This window comes from Ammodytes marinus, assembly GCF_949987685.1.
Source record: "Ammodytes marinus genome assembly, chromosome: 20".
Classification (NCBI taxonomy): domain Eukaryota; kingdom Metazoa; phylum Chordata; class Actinopteri; order Uranoscopiformes; family Ammodytidae; genus Ammodytes; species Ammodytes marinus.
Window position 1 is genome coordinate 16158834 of NC_137224.1, and position 13388 is coordinate 16172221.

The window sequence follows — 13388 nt, forward strand, 5'->3', positions numbered from 1 at the left end:
GAGAGGGCTGGTATGAGAGCTGCTTGCTAACGGTTAACACTTAAAGGTGGGGTCAGTGATTCTGGAGAATGCTTGTTGTCAAAATCGGTGAATATCTCCTCACGATCCGCTACATAATGTGTCTGGACTATGCACTGAAAAAAATAATTCTGTTTTATAACACAACTTAGGTACTGTAAACTGGTATGTAAACAAACAACCACCATAGCAAGCATCATGCCCCATTACAGAGCCTAGGCCGTGTATAAACAACAAATATTTTTTTCAGTTCACAAACAATATTGGTATCAGATATGGTGAGGAGATATTCACTGATATTAGAATAAGCGTTCTCCAGAATGGCTGACTCCACCCTTATAAAGCAGAAATAAATAAAGTGAGTGTTAAAGAGGAGCAAAGAGCAGCTGCTTTTAAAGAGCCTACCTCCTCCTTTGTGTTTATATGTTTCCATTACTTTTGAACTGTTCTGGTTTCCATTGGACTGAGGTAGTTTGTGGTCAAACAGGTCCAGATGGTGAATCATGAGCATGTGTGTTTGGATGCGCACTTTGCGCAGTATATATTTTGTTTGTTTTGTTTTAACGATATGCGCCCGGGCATGTCATCATCAGAGTTAGTTGAGTACAGCAAAAGGCCCGGCGCTAATTAACTAACCGCTTGTGTGTGGCTGTGAAATGCACTGTGAGAACAAGAGGCAACATCTGGATACCAAAAGGCTCCCCCCCTCTCATATTTACAGCGGCTCTCCCTCCCATCCCCCTCCACTCACACTCTCTTCCAGTTTTTAATGATTACCTAAATTGCGCTCTCTCTCTTTTACAGGCTAAACCTATTTATGGCGGATGGCTGTGCTTGGCCCCCGAGGGGACCGACTTTGACAATCCTATGCAGAGATCCCGGGTAAGAGCAACGGCTGTAAACACAGGAAGCATACACAAACATATATACATATACAGTATGCTGGTGCTTGATTAACGGAAATGTACTGTAGTAGGAATTCTGAAAAAGGACAATTCATTTCCCGTTTTACAGAAGTGTATAAGGGCCGCGAGACAGAGAAAAATAAATTGGTTTGTTTTTCTTTCATAATGCACTTCGAGAATAAAGTCAGAAAAGTTGAGAAGAAAGTGTTGATGCGTTTTTGTAAATAAAGAGAAAATACAATGTTGATAATAAACAGTTCCAGACTGTGGTAAAGTTGAAATGACGTTGACAGATTGGAACTTCCAGTATCAATAACTCGTAAGCAAAACATTATTGAAAACACAAACGAGGCATCTTTACTATAGTCGTAAGGCAGACAATGGGCTACAGCTTTTTGTATGTACCAAAACAAGACATCAAAGAAATAAATATTCAATACATTCTTTCTACAGTTCAGTTATTAGCGGATCTTAGTAAAGGGCGCCTGGTTTCTGGTAAAAATGAGGTTGCTGCATAGATGCATTGTTTATGTTTAAGTTTTGCTTATGAGTAACTGATCCGGGAAGTTTGAATCCATCGCCATCTTTCCAACTTTATCTCAGTTTGTCACTGGCGACTTTCTTCTCAATATTGAATTTCCCCTTTATTCTCCACATTTCCACTTTTTTCACAAAGGGCATAATGGAAAAAACCTTCTTCCTCTCATTTTCTTTTCTTTCCTGTTGCCCTTATTCTCTTCAATACGGTACAGATCCTCCTGAAACAATTCAGATTGACGCTTATCTCTAATGCTCAAATGCTCTAATTTGTTTTTGATGTATTTTCTGCTTATGTGACTGTATCAAACCACCTGCTGTGGTTCATAATCAAGCTCTTCTGACAGCGTGTATTTCTTCTGACAGAAATGGCAGAGGAGATTCTTTGTGTTGTACGAGCATGGCTGTCTGCGCTTTGCCCTGGACGAGTCGGTAAGTAATATAAAGCATCTTCTCCACTCCACTCACCTCGTGAAACTCAACCTGAAAGCCCGGGGGAAATGCTGCACGACTTGTAGAGCAGTTAAGAGCCACCAATTAATGTTTGACAAGTGGATCAAGTTGACACTGGTTTTGGGCTGTCAAGAGCAGCTTCTAAGCCTTGATATATAGCGTGCCGGTTAAACGTTTAAATATTTAGTTTCCTGATGCAGGTGCGATCATTGTGATAAAATCAAGTGTTTTGATTTATAAATATAAATCTGTCATGACAAGGTATTGTGAGTAAAACCAATACTACCCGAAAGCTTGTTTTGGTTGTATGTAGAAGTGATATCTCTTAAAGGTCTGGGTTTTGTGGTATTGGAACATCACTAGCTTATCTCCCCGCAATCCTCTACACACTGTGTATGCACTGAAAATATCCAGTGTTTATGCACCGCCTAGGCTCTGTGAACTGGCATGTTGCTAGCTACGCTGGGCCCCCTTTGTTTACCTAGTTTTTTTTTCTGTGCTGCTAATACAGTATGGACAGGTTGCGGATCGTGAGGAGATATTCACGGATTTAGACAAAGAGCCGATTTATTTTGAAAGCCGCATTGTTTATATCCGTGTTAACTGGCTGGCAATCCTATTCTCACCTGCACATTACAGACACGGACTGTTGATCACCTTGAAACAGGATGTTATGGAGCGGGTATTGCATTGTGGGGCTCTCGTGCTAGTTGTGTGCGTGTCTGTAGTCTGATTGGGAGTTGTTGGAGAGCTGCCATGTGGATGAGATACGGTTGATATCATTGCCATGTGTCCTGTTAGCATATGCACCAGTAGTCCCCATTCGCTCAGCCACAGCATAATCCCACCAATCATCTTTCTCTGGTGCACAGTGTGGACAACACAAGCAGCTGCTCGGCTTTATGGGTAATTTGTGACATTTGTTGTGACACAAACAAACCATGTCTATTTACTATTTTCAGCTTGGACCACTTTTGACATGGGTGTTCATTAAATCAAATCCAACGTGACTGTGTCTGAGATGCCAGATGAAAATAATAAGAGTTATAGGGTAGTGTCTGTCTCATCTGTTTTCCAGTGTGTAGAGAGTATTCCCAGGTCTGCGTAGGAATATGATGAGGGCACTGCTCTGGGGGTTTGAATAAAAAGCTCAAGTCAGCAGTGTTGGAAATGTGCTACCTCACCAGAAAGTTTCCCTGCTAGTTCACACAGAGTAGCAGAAGGGATAATCAGAGTGAAACAATAGAGCAGCTGTCTGCATCTTAATCTGACGTTTCAATGCTTGGTTCGCCTTGAGTTCTGTACTTTTCCTTTGTTTTTTTTTATGTTCATTTAAGCTAAACAAAAAATGTTTCCTACACCTTGTTTAGTTTAGTTTACTATAATAATCTGGCTAACTAGCAACATGTTAAATAGGCATCATTTTATTTTGACGGACACCATTTGACTGTTTTTGAGTGAAAAAACAAATTGGTTGAACGAACACTGTTCATTCAGCCCAATTCATTCTTCAATCCAAAAAATGGAAAAACGTATAAAAGGAATTGATGAAACCCTGAAGGGAGCGTTTTTGTTTAGTTTGTAATTTTTAAATCTGACACCATAACTATTTTTGGTTTTGAAACAAATAAATTCCACCTTATACTATGACACCCAGACCAAGCAGAATTATACTCCAATGTAGTTCCATTATTCCACATGTATGCTGTAAATGTATGATACATTTTTAAACGGACAGCATCACCACAGCCATACTGTTCCAGAGATTCCTTGGTAAATAAGCAGTGTGCAGTGAAAAGGCTCTGAGAGTTAAAGAGAGTCTGGGAAGTCACCTCTTGGTGCCCACTGTAAGCCAGTGTTTGTGGTGCTATGTGTGTGTCGCTGGGGGAATGTGACACGGGTGACCAAACCCATACTGGCCGATCAGGCTGCAGATTAGGCTGCTTGTGTGTAAACACTGGTGGCCACACACTACCAGCCCGCCTGCTAGAAACACACACATTTGCTTTTACATGTGTAATGATGACATAATCTGAATATCTTCAATTTTCAAAACACTTTTTTTCCCAGCTTTATGGTATCCGCAAAGCCTCTTTCAGCAGGTGTGTTTCTGTAAGTGTGTCGGACAGTGAAGGGGGGAAGAAGGAGATGGGCCTGACTCTTGAGTGTAAGCCAGCCCATTGAAGTCACATTTGGTGGATCTCTTTGTGTTGCCAGCGATGACAATGGGAGGAAGCTCGGTTGCGTCCTTGCGTGCGTTTTGCGTGTGCGTGTTTTCCACTGTGTCATGCGTTTCCAGTGACACCCAGCCTGGTGGTGTGCAGTTGTGTGTTTTCCTCTCATTGTAACGGTGATTCCAAAACTGTCCGCTTCATTGTCCCTGTAGGTCTTTTCATGTGGAAAAGTAGGTCAGGGAAATGGTTGCTTTGTGCTCCGGACCCCTCAGGATAGCAACTGTCCAGAAGCCCCAAAGCTGATAACATGTTAACAAGACGTTAACGCTCTTGATCTCATCTGGAACAGCATTGTTCTGTTTACCCAGAGGATCGACCGACCGGTGGAGGGCACATATCAGTTGCTTGAGGTCAGGGGTCGAGCTCTACATTCTTTTACTCCATCCTCAGTGTTGCCAGATCTTTTGAAAGAAATATCTCTATATATATTTCCTGGACCATTTCTTCAACAATGGCAAATAGCCTAGGCCTATGAACATCCATGTAACACATATCATGGCCGATAATAAAGTTCCTATTGACCATCTCTGTGTGATTTTCATTGCATCCACTTCATCAACAACTTTACATTTTTGAAAACACTCTTTTTAATATAAATAGGCTTCATATTCATTGCACCAAGGGAGAAAATCCTTTGTTTGGATTGTGACCTTTTTTATCACTTAAAAGTAGGCTAGCATAGTAAAATAACAAGATAGATGACAATTAACTTAAAACTGCAACCCACAACAGCCAATATTTGTAAGCAACTTTATCATAAAACTTTTTTTTTTAAAGCCCAAAGTCGCTTACAAAGAGTGGACTTGGCAACACTACCCTCCATGGCTTTTTAGTGGAGGATTTTTCAGGAACCACACACACCCACTCTTTGTTTAACGACCCTTGATCACATTATCTCCTCCTTCATTGCTGCTTGTCGACAAACCCCTCATATTGAGGCGGTTTATGCCATAAAAAGTGGACGTATAAGTTTTCACCTTTTAAGACTAATACATGTGATTACTTACTAATGGAACTCTTACCCGCTGCGTCACGAGCGCCCCCCAAGGTTCCCACTTTTAGTTTCATTCATATTTAAGCTGGATGATATTAATCTCGTTTTCCTTTTTCTGTGTTTTTAGTCAGTCTAGGATCCGAGTGTGTATGCTTGTACATATCTGACTTGATGATAATCATAATGATACTGTCAGAAGACCCATATTAACCCGTAGGGAAGCTCCACTCATCTGAATCCTCTTGAAGAACAATGACATTGCAAGCTATTTTCCGCCCAGTAGACAGCGGGGTGCTATCTGAAAAGCAGTGGCCTCTTAAAAGCCAAACAATTTTTTCACCACGAGCGCAGAGGGAAAGATGCTCTCTCCCATCTCAAGCAGCATTCCTCCTCCAATGCCCTTATTTGGTGAACTGCAGTGAGGAGCGCAGAGAGCAGGAGAGAAAGGAGCTGCAGCCCCCTGAAAAACCACAGAGGAAAACGTCAGATATGCCCCAGACCCAGACATTCCACACACGGCCTGCCACAGCAAGCTCCCGGCTCTGCTGGTGCTTGGCGCTGGTACTGGTAGTGCATCAGACAGCCCAACAGTTCGAAGGATAGTTTAGTTAAAGGTACAGCTTGGAGAATTTATCTATGTTTTTCAGAACAGACTTGGTTGAAATGTAATATAATGTTCATAAGTAGGTTTGAATTAGTGTATACACTTGAATATAAAGTTTTTTTAATTACCTCAGAATGACCTGTTCATCCTACATAGAAGTGGGGTGCACCGCAATGTTGCACCGCCATGTTTCTACAGTAGCACGGAACGGACAAACTTAATAACCTTACATGTTTTTATATTCAGAAAATTAAATACATCTTCACCTCATGACTTGATATGGCTGAAAGACTTGAGGAAGTGGTGGATGATGCCATATTTAATAGCTTCTTGTCCTTGAAGGCCACCCTAGCCTCTATAAATCCTCCCAAAGGTAAGGGTTAGACAGGGAGAGATGCAATCTAGAATCTCAACACTAGATTCCGCAAAATACTCCTGTCACTTTTTAAATACATCACTGTGGCTTTTAAGAGTCATGAAATTGGGGTGAACTGTAAATGGATAGAAAGGGAGATGGACTGTCATGGAGAAACCGAGAGGGATGGAAATATAGTGAGACCACCATGACGGCTTTAAGGTTAAAAGGTCAATGACCACGGGGCCATGCTGAAGGAGGGGACCACTTTACTCCAGAGCTGCTTCTGTCCTTTCATCATATTTAAGAACATTCAAAGCAGTTCTGTCACTCGTGTGTTATACTAACCCACTGTATTCTCTGTTTTGGAGCCACTGTTGTCGACATTCTGAAAGTGTTTCCAATGCATGTAGCGTTGACAGTGTACGGGGAGCTGGACTGGCAGTCCCTTTCTATGAATTGTTTTGATGGAAGTTGCTGTGTCAAAGGCTTATGTATGTACCTTATAAAACAGCAGTCTCCTCTACACAGCCTGCTGTGGCCGACTTGCCTTTGGCTCGGCCTGTAAAAAGTCTCCTGGAGGATTTATTATTATTTATGGAGTGGGTGTACTCCACTTAATTCTGAGTTGTTTTTTCATGCCGTTTTTAGAGTTTTTTTTTTCTTGGAAAGTCCATTGGGCATGGGCACCAATAAAAAAGACTTGGATTGTTTTATAGCCTCTCGTGTCATGTCAGCCATGGTGACAGACATCTCACGAGGAGCCTGTGAGAAAGTGGTTGGTTTTAATAATATCGCCTTGCAAAGCTAAAAATAGTCCCACCCAATGGAAAGGCAAAGACAATTGGAGGATATAGAATTGGCCCACTTGTGTACAAATCAAACCCTCAACAATTCATTTGCGTTTGAATGGTAGCCTTGGCAAAGAAATCTCCTTTGTTTTGGTGCCAGTATAGCAGAGGGCAGTATCTAAGCAACACGTTTACTTTTATTATCTCAGTACCAGGATCAGTTAGACTTAAGAGATCCAGACACTGCCTCTAACAGCAACAACATAGAAAGCTTACCTCCCGGCCGTGTGAGCGTCACTTTCTCTCTGCTTAAGCTCATACTCTGACTATGTGGATATGTCTCCTGAGTTAAGTAATTGAAACTAGATTCTATTGATTTTGGATAATGCAGTTTTAATTTTTTCATGTCAAGTGTCCTAACTGCAGACAGTAAACAGATGATATTATTTATTGAGGTCTTTGGTGGGTAAAACTTCTTCTACGGCGAGTCCTTTGGTTTAAGAGGCCTCAATGGATGGAAAGGCTAGACATCTGCATTTAAGTCAGTGCTCCAACTAACAACAGTTTCCATTATCGACTATTCTGCCAATTGTTTTCTAGATTAGACAATTAACCGTCTAAAACCTAAAGAAATACAGTTTATTATTAACACACAAGTCAAACAAAAATCTGGGAACCGTCACAATGAGGACCCTATCAATATATCCGTTAATAACATTGAAGTCGCCAATGTCAATTTTTTTTGGGTGATTTACCAAGTGATTATTCTTTTCATCTCTAGTTTCTGAAGTGTACCCCTATTCCACCACAGATACTTTTTAAAGGGACCAGGATGCATTTCAGGAATGATGGAATCTTAACCTATGTATCCCAAGAGTAACCACCAACCCTTAAATTAAATTCTATTCCTTTTGCCATTGTTCCATGGGAAATCTCGCTTAAAGTGTTACAACTTGTCTCCAAACTCATTTTCAAAATAAGGTAGCATTCATATTGCTTGAAGGTTAGTCCAAAAAACTCTAATAAGAAGAAGAGTTGAGTTGCAATGGATTCATTTGATGCATTGCCTAATCGTGTCCCTAGTCTTAACAATCATATCTGGTGCAAATGCATAAGGTAGAACTGAAGTTCCCTATTTCATTCCTGAGTTGATTAGTTCCTGTGGCTCCATACTTTCTGAATCAGTTTGGTAAGAAAGGGCATTTAGTGGTTATAGATTCCTAGACATGTAATATATCATTTCAATTTGTAGTGAATTTAAGTTACCATTCTCATCTTGGTAAATATCACTACGATACGATCCACACATCTCTCCACTGCTACTCTCTTCTCAGTTCTCTTCCACAGCGTCTTGAGTTCTTAAAGTGCGGCACACTTTAATTGCCATATTTGGCAGCCCCCGGGGGTTTACGGGCAGATCTTAATAAAGCTGGATCTGTGTTTCTCAGTGGCCTTAAAAGGAGCTGGAGAGAGGGATCGCCAGCACCTGTTTTACATCTGAGGCAAGGCATGAAGGCTGATAACAGCAGACGCACATAAACGCTGGAGAGGAAGTTTAGGGGATTTCATCTCTCTGATGTTAACAAGACAATAAGTTAACGGCTCCAAGTGACAATGCAATTTATATCCTTGCAAAGAGAACACATTGAACCTACATCAGTGTTCAATCTGTTGCCTTGTTAAAAAATGTTCTGGTTTTAATACCAGCGTAGGCATGGGCCGGTATCATATTCTAACATTATGAAAACCTTAAACAAAAATACCATGGTTTCACGGTCTTGCGATTATAGCTCTTAAATGAGTTATTTTGAAATGTCTGGGTAAAAGACAACAATTTTCTTTCTGGCTGAGCACAATCTTTTTAAACAACATAGGCCTAAAGAATATTCTGAACATTAATAAACTTCTATGATAGCATAATATGATAGAAAAATACAATAGCGGTTTTGAAACCTTACTTTTTTTCAAACTGCGGGATACCTTGAAACCAGTTATTGGGCCATGCCTACTACCAAGATCTTTCTGTGTTTGAACCGGCGTATAAAGCAGACCCAACTCTACCTTCTTCACTGATCACACACACACAAAGCAGCTTTAGTCCAGCATTCCCACTGCTGTCATCTCCCCCATTCACTCAGTGTGCGCTACAAGTGAAAGGATTTGCCTAGTTACCACGGCGATCGGTTGATAACAGCTAGGCGTCCATACAGTAGTACAGGCCTGGAATCTGCCTATTGACGAGAGAGGCAGATGAGGAGTGAGGGATTGGAGGAGGCTTGGTGTGAAACACTGCCCAGCACTTGTACACATTCTCCCTCCGATCTTCTCTGTTTGAGTCCTCAGCTATTTGAAATGTGATAGCAATGATTGCGCTGTTCAGTACCAACGTCACACATCCGATATGGAAACAAAGCAGTGACTCAAACATTCCATTGAAATATTTTCCACTTTTGTCCATTTTTACTTTCCACTGCTAATATCTTGCACTTTCTCCGTACCAGTGTCTTAAGTGTTGCAATAGCATTCCAGTTGTCATTCAATGATAGAGGCTGATGAACGTTCTTGTGTCTCCTCTAGCCGAGCACGCTGCCTCAGGGCACGGTGAACATGAACCAGTGTTCGGACGTCATCGACGCAGAGCCAAAGACGGGCCAGAAGAACTCACTGTGCATCATCACGCCCGAGCAGGAGTTCTTCATCAGAGGAGAGAATAAAGAGATAATCAATGGGTGAGTTGGGTTCATGTGTGTCTGCTGATGGGTTGGGTAAGGAACGCAAATGTCCTAAAGCACTCTGCTCTGTCTCCCAGGTGGAGTGACCAGCTGGTGGTTTACCCCCGAACCAACAAACAGAACCAGAAGAAGAAACGCAAGGTGGAGCCTACTACCTCCCAGGTAACCCCCCCTGTACATTACCGCCTTGTTTTCACTCAGCAGCACAGTTCGGTTCTGCACGGCACGTTTCATTATGGTACGGGAACCCTTCAGCTGGATTGCGTTTTTACTGCCGAAATAGTACTATAGTGACATCACAGCAGCGGGACACAGTGTATCCCCAACCAAAGTGTGACAAATATAGTTCAGGCATGGCTTGCTTATTTCGGTACCCTTCCCTATTCTTGACAGTGGAAACGCAAATAAATGTGCCGTGGAAACGAGGCGTAAGGGTACTAGTCACACCTTGACATCATATTCCACTTTTGTTTATTCATTGTTTTTGACGGTTGAATGTGTTGATTTCTAGGAGCCTGGTCCAGCTAAGGTAGCAGTGACAGGCTCTGGTATCCCTGAGGCTGAGAAGGGTCCAGACTCCAGCTCCATCATCTGGCAGGAGGAGCTGAACCAGAGGGAGGCTGAGGGGGCCGCTGTCTGGCCCACTGCTGATCTGTCTCCAGGATCACCGCTGCCCCACACAGGTGAGGAGGAACTCTCGCCATAATACTTTGACCAATCATCACTCCACCTTGCTATTTGATCGATATTGTCATGAAAAATGTCATTGTATGATAAGAAATCATTCAGTTTCTTCACTTGTTTGGATGAACAATGCAAGTAAGAAACCACTTTTGTTTGGTTTCCAAACATGCGATGCATCTCTAGGACATTTTTATTTTGTATAAAAAATATTTTGTGGGTGTTTTTCATCTTAGTGAATAGTATTAAGCACAGGAATGAAATAGGGAGAGAGAGGGTGAAGACATGCAGTAAATGACTCGAACCCGTGTCCGCTGCAACAGAAACGTTTGCCTTAATGGTATGCGCTCTACTGGTGCATCCTCTAGTTTTGAGATTGTGTAACCTCCTCTCTTCCCGTTGCCCAGGTGGCTCTGACGCGGGCTCTGTGAATGGAGATGAGGTGGACCGTGGTGGCCCGGTGCTTCACGGTGCTGCCCCTCCCGGCCTGCTCTCTCCTACAGGCTCCTGCTCCAGCTTCGGGGGCGTCCCGCGCTGCCTATCCCCGGCCCCCAGCGACCCCTTCCCCTCAGGCAGCTCACTGCTCTCCAACGGCTCACACATCAGCGGCTCGGTCAGCTCGCTGGACTCTGACGCCAGCGGCAGCACCGTCACCAGCACAGACAGCCACCCGGCCAATCAGAGAGGAGGACACGCCTACAGCCACCACGACACGCCGCGGGCCCGCAGGCTGGAGGCCGAGGCCAGGAAGGCTGAGAAGAGAAGCCGCTACAGGAGCCCTGACAGGCAGGAGAGGGAGGCTGTCCTCAGCCCCGAGAGGAGGTACGGGACTGCTGCAGCTTCTGCATGAGGGAGGGGACTCACAAGGGTCAACGCTGTAATGTAGAAGTAAAGATATCTTTACTTTACTTTCCTTCAAAGAGGAATCCTGCCATTCCCATAATGCAGCATCTCTCAAACCAAGCTTCAATTTCATAAGATCATTTAATTATAAACATGGTAGTAGAGATTGGAGAAGAGTAGATGCGCTATGCTCCTGTTCATGAAAGTAACTCACATTTCGACATGCTTTTGATGTGAAGCTGTAGGAAATGTTTGGTTTGCATTAAAACTTCACACTGAAGGTCAATGTTTTTTAATGTAGAGAGCCGGTGTAGCATGGCTTACATTGGTGACTTGACTGAGCAACAATCAATCCAAAATAAGATTGTCTGCACCTTTATTTTAGTAGTCTGGTCCAGGAGGTGATTTCTACTGCTGAAAGAGCCTTGGATAAAAATACATTAACAAAGAGACTGTTAGAGAGACTGAGTTAGACTGTTGCACTTGACTGACACCGTCTAGTATTAAATCATCCTCTGATTTAACCTGATGAACCAGGTTAGTGCTTTCTTGGAAATCCAGCTTCTTGCTACAGACACTTTGGTCTGGAAATACTTGAGCTTCTGGCTTATCCTTTTTAAGGCATGTGTTCACACACACACACACACACACACACACACACACACACACACACACACACACACACACACACAGTCCTGTGACGCACATGCTTCCAAAGCTTTTGATGTGCACATATACACTTTCACAACTAGTGTGGGTTTTAATGGAAGGGAGGAGGAAAGGCTGTATTTGGTGAAATCAAGACGCACTGAGAATTGAATGTCCCTTTAACATGTGTTTCTAAGAAAATCTGTCCTCAGAAACAGCTGATTTAAAAATAATTTAATCAGCAGTCTAGGATTGTGCCAATAACCAATTTCAAGGTATACCGCAGTGTGACAACTCAAGGTCAAAACCGCTATTATTTTTCCTCATATTGTTCTACGGTATTAGACCGGCACATGCCTAACTGTGCACATAGACTGTATGAAGACAGCGACTCTGGGCTTTCCATCCAGTAACGTGGTGCTGTTCCTGAAGAGGTCACAGGTCTTCCACTCACATACAGAGACCATAACATTTCAAACAAAGCAAAGTGTGAACTGGGGTTCATCTTTTTCCTCCCAGCGCCAGCTTCCTGCTCCGTCCATGCCAGGCGTGGAAGGGAAAATAGGAGGAGTGCCCACATATATACGGCCCCATAAACATAGCACTCTTCCACTTGAGCCAGTTTGGGTTTTTTGAAGTGGAGCAGACTCTCCTTCTGTACAGACATACACAACAGCCAAGTCACTCTGGTTGTAAATGAACACTACATGGAACTTGGACCTGCCTCAAGTTCCTCTTTTAAAACATGGCAAAATAAGTTTAAAAAGAACAGAAAGCATTTCTCTTCCTTCATACATATCAATGAAGAAGGCTTGTTGCCTAAATCGCTTTTTGTCAATATCAGTGAATATCTTCGATCCGCTACCTGTGTCCGTGCTGTTTATGCCCTAAACAAATTGCCCCTAAACAGCCTAGGCTCCATAAACGGTATGTAAACCAAGGCTATGTTAACAAAGGGGACCGAGCGTAGCTAGCAACATGTCCATTTACAGAGCCTAGGCTGTGAATTTACAGTGGACTTCTTTGTTAGCGCACACAGTGCGGAGAGGTAGCAGATCGTGAGGAGATATTCACTGATATTCTATGGTTCTCCAGATTCACTGACTCCACCTTTGGAGGGGCCAACTGAATGAACTGATTCATATTCTTTAAATGTCTCTGGCCAGAGATACAATACATGATTGGGCAATATGTTTCATACAAACAAGACTTGCATTGCTTAGGGACAGTTGGATGGGATCTTCTTATGGCAGCTTTCTGACGAGGCCCTGTCCAATCTGTATTATGACAATTTCCCTCAAGCCTGTCCGGGACATAAAAGACCATACAGTGTGCGTTTGGCCTCAAACTGTCCTTGTCCTCCTTCCCCACTCTGTCATTCCCTTTTATGGTCTGCAGCTTTGGCTCAAGAGTCCCCAAATAAGGGCAGCGTTTAAGCCAAAAGAGTAATATAATATTTCCCCCTGCCGCTCACCCCTCTTCCTCTCTGTAATGTCACTAAACAAAAGGCCTGTGTGGGAACAGGTCTGAGTGGCCAGTGTACTGTGTCACCGTATGAGGAAGGTTACAGATGGACAGACCTAATCTAGTAAG

At 42.9% G+C, this 13388-nt stretch overlaps 1 protein-coding gene across 3 annotated transcripts in view; it reads left to right on the forward strand.

Annotated features, from left to right (window-relative positions):
• Window positions 1–13388, forward strand: part of LOC307267050 (myosin phosphatase Rho interacting protein) — a 47967-nt gene that overhangs the window by 6212 nt on the left and 28367 nt on the right. For all 3 annotated transcript variants that reach the window (XM_080049245.1, XM_080049244.1, XM_080049246.1), the window contains exons 2-7: window positions 823–900; window positions 1827–1892; window positions 9469–9620; window positions 9701–9785; window positions 10135–10306; window positions 10712–11126. In XM_080049245.1, the coding sequence (XP_079905371.1) occupies window positions 823–900; window positions 1827–1892; window positions 9469–9620; window positions 9701–9785; window positions 10135–10306; window positions 10712–11126 (968 nt within the window). The remainder of the gene's footprint in view (window positions 1–822; window positions 901–1826; window positions 1893–9468; window positions 9621–9700; window positions 9786–10134; window positions 10307–10711; window positions 11127–13388) is intronic.